Source organism: Pogona vitticeps, chromosome 7 (assembly GCF_051106095.1).
Source record: "Pogona vitticeps strain Pit_001003342236 chromosome 7, PviZW2.1, whole genome shotgun sequence".
Classification (NCBI taxonomy): Eukaryota; Metazoa; Chordata; class Lepidosauria; order Squamata; family Agamidae; genus Pogona; species Pogona vitticeps.
In genome coordinates, this window is record NC_135789.1 from 27,933,585 (window position 1) to 27,941,907 (window position 8,323).

At 47.0% G+C, this 8,323-nt stretch overlaps 1 protein-coding gene across 2 annotated transcripts in view; it reads left to right on the plus strand.

The window, feature by feature from the left end:
• The window catches only part of NF1 (neurofibromin 1), a 150,447-nt gene extending 142,124 nt beyond the window's left edge, over window positions 1–8,323 (plus strand). For both annotated transcript variants that reach the window (XM_072978480.2, XM_072978481.2), the window contains 4 exons: window positions 262–404; window positions 2,126–2,172; window positions 3,133–3,346; window positions 7,440–8,323. In XM_072978480.2, coding sequence (XP_072834581.2) covers window positions 262–404; window positions 2,126–2,172; window positions 3,133–3,346; window positions 7,440–7,582 — 547 coding nt within the window. In that variant the 3' untranslated portion in view covers window positions 7,583–8,323. The remainder of the gene's footprint in view (window positions 1–261; window positions 405–2,125; window positions 2,173–3,132; window positions 3,347–7,439) is intronic.

Genomic DNA, 8,323 nt, shown 5'->3' on the forward strand with positions numbered 1-8,323 from the left:
CTCTGCTTTTGTAATGGGAGAGTAATGAGTTAAAGCACTTTTCTGTGTGTGAAAACAAGGCCCCCTCAAAAAAAAAAAAAATAGCAAACAACAGTTCGGTTGGAGGGATTTCCCGTGATGGAACTGAAGCCAGCTTGATATCTTTAGCCAGTGCTCTGCAGAGAGGGGTTGGTTAGCTAAAGAACCTTTACAGTCCATTTGCTCAGTGTGGGAAACATCAGCATTTGCACTGACAACCTCTTTTGTTTTTTTGTTGCCTAGGCACAATTTGTTGGACTTCAAGATAAACACTCTGTTGTCTCAATGTCAGGATCCAAATTTGCTGAATCCGATTCATGGCATCCTTCAGAGCGTGGTCTACCATGAGGAATCGCCCCCCCAGTACCAAACATCCTACCTACAAAGTAGGTCTCTTAACGGTGCCTTTCAGAAATGAAGACAAAGTTTTTCTTGCGTATAAAAGCCATCAAGAATGTAATAGTAAACAATTACGTGCCATCAAGTCAATTCTGACTTAGGGCATCCCTTTTTCAGACTTTCTAGGTAGAGAGTACTCGGAAGTGATTGACCGTCCCCTTCTTATGGGAGGCAATCCTTGGGACTGTGCAGCTTGCCCAGGGCTACACAGGCTGGCTCTAGTGGCAAGACGACACAGTGGGGAATTGAACTCCCAACCTCTAGCTCAGCGACCTGAAGCACTGGGCTATACGCCAACGAATCATGTGCCATCAACTCAATTCTGACTTACGGCAACCGTCTCCAGGTAGTCAATACTCAGAAGTGATTGACTATTCCCTTCTTCTGGGGAGCGCCCTGCGATGGGGGAGCTGGCCCAAGGCCACCCAGGCTGGCTCTTCTCCTAGAAAGCACCGTGGGGGAATCAAAACTCCCAATCCCTGGCTCCACCGCCAGAGACCTAAATCATTGAGCTATCCAGCCAGCAAGGATCTATAAAATACATCTACCCCCTCATGTCTTAGAAAAATTATTTGGGTGAGCAGAACTCCAAAAATCTCCCATCCAATGTGCCCATCATGGGTGTGGGGATCCTGGGAGGTGAGAACAGAACTTTTCCAAGCTCTGCCCCTGCTTTTTCAAAAGATAGGCTATCTTATCTTTGAACAGAAAAATACCCATTTAGATTTAGATTTGGATTTAAATACCAAAGGACTGCTTTTCCTGTGCCCTTGACATCCTCCACCAAGGATACCTACTGCTTTTCCTCACCCTCCCTCCAGAGGCAGAATCTGACATCAGGAGCACGTGGCCCGTTTGAAGGGGTCAGAAGAAAGGACACACAATTTTATGCACACCTCCATGGCCTCCTCTCTCTGGCTTTTCTCTGTTGGGATTCCCCCTTCTGCGCTTTAGATCCCTCTTTTAGCCACTTGCTGCTCACGCCTCATTTAGAACGGGTCTGAATGGCTCTTTTTAAAATATATATATTTGCCCTTCTCCTTTTGAGAAAGGGAAAACAATGCGTTGGAATTTTTTTTTTACACCACATATATGCCTTTCGGTTTATTGAAATTGCCTGCAGCTTTCCATTTCTGTATTTTAGTGCCTATTATATCGAAGGCGGATTTGATAGCAATAGATGACATTGCAGAAAGAGTGCCGGTTTTAATCATAAAAAGATTAACAGCAAGGCTTTTATAAGATGTTAATTACTTATAAAGCGCCCATAATTTCTCAGTATGCTGCACTGTGCTTATTAGATCTGTTCCCCACATGTGTGGCGTCTGTCTTAATTTCTCTGTCTTGGGTTGCTTTGCTTGTGGGACTGGCTGTTGAATGTAGAGTAGGTTTTTCTGAAAAACGATTGGATTTAAGGCTGAACACGTTCTACACCTGTGATCTTAAGGTGCGCATAACGAAGAGTCTTGGCTTTCTCTAAAATACAGTCCATTCCTTGAGTGCATGACATATACAGTGTCAGGGCCTCTGAATGGCTTGGCTCACGTAAGTTATAGTTGGGTACTGTGATTATCAAGAAGCAAGTGCAGTCTTGACGGCAGAATTTTGAAAAATGCTTGCAAATCTTCCCCATGTGTTTGAACCTTTCTGTCGTCTTCCTAACTCGGCTGCTCATTCTCTTCCTCTTCTTGCCATGTCTTGGTTGCAGGTTTCGGATTTAATGGCTTGTGGAGGTTTGCGGGACCATTTTCTAAGGTGAGGATGAAATGGGGATGATGCCCTGCTTGTGCTTTTTCTCCGATTTCTCGTCCCATAGGGGGCGTGAGGCGATTCGATCGTGTCAGTCTCCATAAGCCTGCACCCACATTGATTTTTAACGAGCCTGCAACACTTGAGTTGGTTAGCTGATTAAAAGGCATGTTGAGGCACTTAAAAACCTGTCCCTCACCCATTGTGCACTGTTGATTTCTTACTTACAGAGACGTTGGCAAGAATATTGTTGGCTAGTTATGCGAGCATGACTGCGGTGGCTTAAACAACATCAGGGATTGGCCACTGGTTTGTGAATTCCTGCTTGCATCCCCAGCCACGTGCCGGTCACAAAAGTTGTTGTGCAGCGAGAGATACATGCAGCAGCTTGTCAACCTTGCACAATTTGGTGTCCTAGTTTACGCCGCTCCACTTTTGCTTGTGAAACTCACACCTGGTTTGCAGGGCACAAACATCAGAATCAGAATTCCTTCCTTGTTAACATTAAATATGGTCTTTTAATTAGGTAAGCCTCACCTCGGGTCCTTTTAAAGGAGAAAGGTGGAGTAAAACTATCTTAAATAAATATTAAAACCTAAGTTTGGAATGTGTCCCAAGACTCGTGCAGGCCAGTTATCCTCCCCCACACCACAGCTAATCCAGAAATAGTCGGCTAAAGCATCCCCGATGGACAGCCATCCAAAACTCACACCAATCCATCATCTTCTAAGGCAGACCTGCTGGTCCTCGAGTTGGCAGAAAATAGCCGCTCAGTGGAAAGCTAGGAATCGAGAATGTTGCAGTTAAGCCTTGTGAGGCCTTTGGGGTTCTAACCCAAAAAATATTTTTCCGAATTTCATACTCTTCTCTGTAAGCAGAAAGTTGGTGGCTTTTGTTTTGTTTTGTTTAAACGAGAACCATGGCTTAAAACTGAGGAATGGGTCTCTTTTTCTCCCCTTTCCCCAGCAAACGCAGATCCCAGACTACGCTGAGCTCATTGTGAAGTTCCTCGATGCCTTGATCGACACCTACTTGCCTGGCATTGACGAAGAAGCCAGCGAGGAGTCGCTGCTGACGCCCACGTCACCTTACCCTCCGGCGCAGAGCCAGCTCAGCATCACCGCCAACCTCAACCTCTCGAATTCCATGACCTCCCTTGCCACCTCCCAGCATTCCCCAGGTCAGTCTGCCAGGCTCCCCGGGGGGGGGGAGCGGAGAGGGGCAAAACCAGCCCTCGAACGCCCCTCGTACCTTGGAAGCACAGTTCGGGGTCCCCGCAAGCCGCTCCCGACTCAGCGGATATAACATCACAACAACGTATCTTGTCTTGGGGTTCTTACGGGCATAAAGGGTGGATAAAATAAAGACAAAGCGATGCCACTTAGAGAGGGGTAGATTTGGGCGCCATTCTCTGGCATTTCAGTTGCCGATCGTGGTGAAGCGTGTTTTCATTCGTGGCCACAAAAAGCAGGCGCTAGGGTCAGTGTGGATGTTGCTGGATAACTGTGCAGGATTTCACGCTGGACACAGAATTAGGTACCCTGAATATTTTGGGTTTGCATCCTTTTATTGCTGGAAATTTTTTTCAAAGAAAATCAAGCAAGCTCAAGGCACACACATTACTCAGGCAGTCCCGGGTTTCTCAAAGGGTGTCTAGGCAGGAGGTTTCAGATTGGCTCGTGTCTTCGCGACGAGTCTGTGCCTGCTTCTCATGCACCCACTACGGGGGTAGTGAGGACTTCCTTTTTGAGCTGGGATACAGAAAAAGCAAGTATATACACATGGTCTTTTTTACATCACGCTCCGGCAATGGAAAACGTATGGCTGTTGGACTTCAGGTCTCATCAGCCCCTGCCATCAGGGACCAGAGGGGGGTTGAGGTTGGGGATGATGAGAGATGTAGTCCAAAACAACCCTGTAGAGAGTCGTACATTCCCTAACTTGGCAACCAGCCTGGCTTGAGGTTTGAAGTGGCACCATGAAGGGGTTGGGTATTTGGGGGTGTGTGGGATTTTTGGGGGGGGGGGTCTGTCACTTCCTTGAATAGAAGAGGAAGAAGGTATTATGTGTAAGAAATAACCTCATTTTGTGGACTAGGCATCATTGTAACCCCCTCATGCAACCCCCCTCTTTCTGTCACACTAGAGGTAGATCAACCAAGTTAGGTTTGATCTCCCCTCATGCATGTCATTGAGAAAAACTTTATAGTATTTTATAAATACTTTATAGTTAAATATTTTATAGTATTTTTGAAGACACACACACACACACACACATATGTATCTTCAAAAGCAAAGGGGAGTCTTAGAAAAAGACTAACGGGCCTTGGTCCCAAATGATGGTTTTGCACACACGAGATACCACTGTTCTGTCATATCTGCTTTTTGTGGCCATTGAACACGCAGGGAAAAGTGACCTACAAAATGTGCTGTGAGAAATTACTCCCATGTGGGCCTCCTTCATTTCCCCCCACCCCTCCGAGCAGCCGTTGTCACCTCTTCCCTCTCTTATCAGTGTCAGATCCTCAACCCTGATTTCATACTGAAAGAAATGCGGTGGACCACAGTAGGACAGCTACGTGCTACGTTGGCCTGTTTTTTTCAAGGAACTTCTCCTGAACTTCTGGTTTGAGTCCATAAACAACAACGGGGAGGGATTCCCATTGAATGCCTTCCTAATTTAGTTTCGGTCCCTTCCTACTTTCCTTGCCCTTCTGCCTTGGTTGCCTTTAATATGCCCAGCAGAAGAGTTTCTAGGTGCTTCCCCCATACAGATCTTGATTTGGGTAGGCGGTAGCAAATGTCACGTAAGAGGTTATTTTACTTGTTGGTCAAGTCTTTAAGAGTCAGCTGGTAAAAATTTGGCTCTCAAAAAGGGAACGAAAAGATATCAGCATGACAAGACATTTGTGCCCGTTTTATCTGCTGGACTGGGTTTCATTGGCTTCTGTAGCAAGAGCCGGTTCAAGAAAGGATGACTCTGAAGGCCAGTATTTCATTCCAGGTGCTCAAAACAGGGCTGCGGGTAGAACCAGATGTGGCCGGCAAGTCTAGATCTGCTTTTTTTAAAGCCTCCTTTTTGGGTCGGAGTTGGGAGAGAATGAAGGGCAGGAAAACCTTGCCCCTTGTTTTAAGGCAGAACTGTTACTCTTTTTAAATTAAGAAATAGTAGGACCGATGCTTGGATTACTGTCTGGAAGGAATATTCTATCATCCTGGTGCTACCACATAGAACACCATGTTCCTCCTCATTGTCAGAGGTAGGGAACCATTGGTTTTTAGAATCCCATAGCCAGTGTCCCTGCTGCCTTTCCAATTCTGGAAGTTGAAATCCAAAAGAAATCAGAGCACAGCCACAACAAACATTTGCCATCAGCATCTACCACAATCTGGAAAGATTAGGGTCCTGAAAAGTATAGCATCTGATACTTACTTCTTTGATAGATTCAAGGTACAATTCATTCAGTTAAGGTGAAAACCTGGTAGCAAGGATATGAAGAGGGATTCCAAAGAGCGGTCAGTTTCTCTTGTTTTAAGTCCTGTTGAAATGAATTTGGAAGACAAGGCAAAAAAGCAAAATGTGCTGTATATTTACTTCCCCATAGCACTTACAGCACACCCTGGGCGGTTTATAATTTAATTATACAAAACAATACATCACCCCTCTCCCAGCAAGCTGAGTACTCAGTTTACCCACCTCAGAAGGATGGAAGGCTGAGTGAACCTTGAGCCGGCTGCCTGGGATGAAACCCAAGTCGTGAGCAGAGTTTCGACCGCAGGACTGCAGTTTAACCACTGTGTCTCACAGGGCTCATTTTGACCTAGGTTGCGTTGAGGGCCGTTTCGGTCCTAAAAGGCAGCTTTGTGGGATTGTTGTTCACAGACACAAGCTGTGTGGCTGGTTGGAACAGGTGTGGTCTTGGAAAAATGGTATCTTGTAGGGTAGAAAAATATATATATTTTTGGTATCCCCTTTTTGTTCAGCATTCCTTAGAATGAATCTAAAATAAAGTGTGTAAATAACGACACGGAAATATGTGCAAAAGGTTACCAGCGAGCAGCCTGTCCCAGATCTAGAGAGATGGAAGGCCGCTACATAATCGCTGTTCTGTAAATATTTTTCTGTCTTCCTCCCAGTCACGAATGTTGATCGCTCATCTTTTCTCTTTCATTCTGTGTCTGCGAAGCTTCTCTGCCTTGCTCTAAATCTGCCGTTTTCATGCAACTTTCTCATCCAGGTACACATTCTCTCTCTCGCCTCCCCCCTTTCCATGCTACCTGCACGAGCTGCTGCTTCGGTCTGTTGCCAGAGGTGGCGCCTCCCTACTGGGAGTAGGTTTTGAGGGGAGGAGATGGGGTGCAAACGGTGAGCCAAAAAAAAGAGGGGTGAGGGGGTGGAAACAGGCCCTGAGTGCATGAACCAGGATGCTTCTGCTGCAAGGCCTTTTGGAAAGCAGGATGTTTCCGGCCATGAAGCAGGAGAAGGAAACCCTGCTTGTGGACCCTATCCTAGCCTCAAAGGGTACCGGAGACACCTCGAAAGGGTAGGTAGGGTTAGACCTGGAAACCAAGCTTGATAAGGAAAGACGGCAAGAACTGGGCAGTGTTTAGCCTTGAGAAAAGGAGACGGAGGGGAGAGAGGACAAGCCGTTTTCAAAGATGTTGAAGATAGTCATCCGGAGGAGGGGCAGGGTCTGTTCTTGACCATCCCAGAGTGCAGGACACACAACCATGGGCTCAAGCTACAAGAAGACAGATTTCAGTTGAATATCAGGAGAAATATTAGAGCAGTACGACAACGGAACCACCTGGCAAATACCCTTTGATTTGTATTCCTGCCCTGAGCAGGGGGCTTCAAAGTACCCTTGAAATCCATGGAACATGGGTTAGGGTTGACTCGCAGGTCCCATTCTTTGTCTTTACCGTTGGATTTAGACCTTGCATTGCCACCTTCCTGCTTCGACTGCAGCCTCTTCCTTCCGTGCCTTATATCACTTCGGCACCACAGAGCTCAGCTCGGTCTTTTCCATGCAACCTCCACCTTCCCGCCGCTGTTTGAGCTGCTTCTCGGATCTTAAGCCTAGGCCGAGCTCGTCCTTAAATGTGTCTGTCGGGGGCGAGGGGGGACCTTTATGCATTTCATTTGTTGGTTTTCCGGAGCACGCCTTCGGCCGAAACGGTCCCGTTCCCATACCACCTCTTTCCACCACCACCACCCCGCTTCTCGGTCATTTTCTTCATTTGGTGTTTTTGTCCTTTTTTTTGACTCTCCAGGCCTCGACAAGGAGAATGTGGAACTCTCCCCCACCACGACGCACTCCAACAGCGGGAGGACTCGCCACGGCTCCGCCAGCCAGGTGCACAAGCAGCGCAGCACCGGCAGCTTCAAGCGCCACAGCATCAAAAAGATCGTGTGAAACGTTCCCCCCCCCCCCATTTCCATCCGGTATAAAAACTGACAGGCGTCCTCTGCCCGCCCTTCCCCTCCAAGCCCCCGATGTGGCTGTGCCGCACTTAATTCCGAACCTTTCTTCCTGACCCCTGGTCCCATCAGCCGTGGTTCCAGAAGATCAACGTTGGAGACGTTTTGCGTGACTTTTTCTTTTTCGTTGACCTTAAACAAGGGCACTTCACCCGTGCCGAGATTTTGCTTTATTTTGCTCTTCAGATATTTCAGAGGTGCATCTCCCGATACTCCAAAAATCGCTGCCTTCTTCTTCTTTTTTTTCTTTTTTTCTTCTCCTTTTGGGAAAGAGAACGGCACCAGAATTATGCCCATTCTGTGTTTCTGAGCTGCCGGTTTCTGAACCAGCGAACAGAACCAACTTAAAAAAAAAAAACAGGAAGAAAGGAAAGGAGGGTTGACATTGGCTGCATCCGGAGCTGGAAATCACATCTTCCTCTGGCTCACACAGACACATACTTCGAACATGTTGGTCTTTCATTGTTGGGGTTTTTGTTTTTTTTGTTTGGTTTGTCTGTTTTTTTTTTTTTTTAACAGTTCGTTTGGTGTCTCCTCTAGAGGGGGGAAGCGTTGAGATTCGATCTTGCTTGCACATTGGGTGGCTTTGTCGGCCAGCAGACTCGCCGGTAAAGATCCTGGTTTCCCTCCGAACTGCGCTTTAACCGTGGACTTCCTTCCGCTGGCCGCTCGGCCC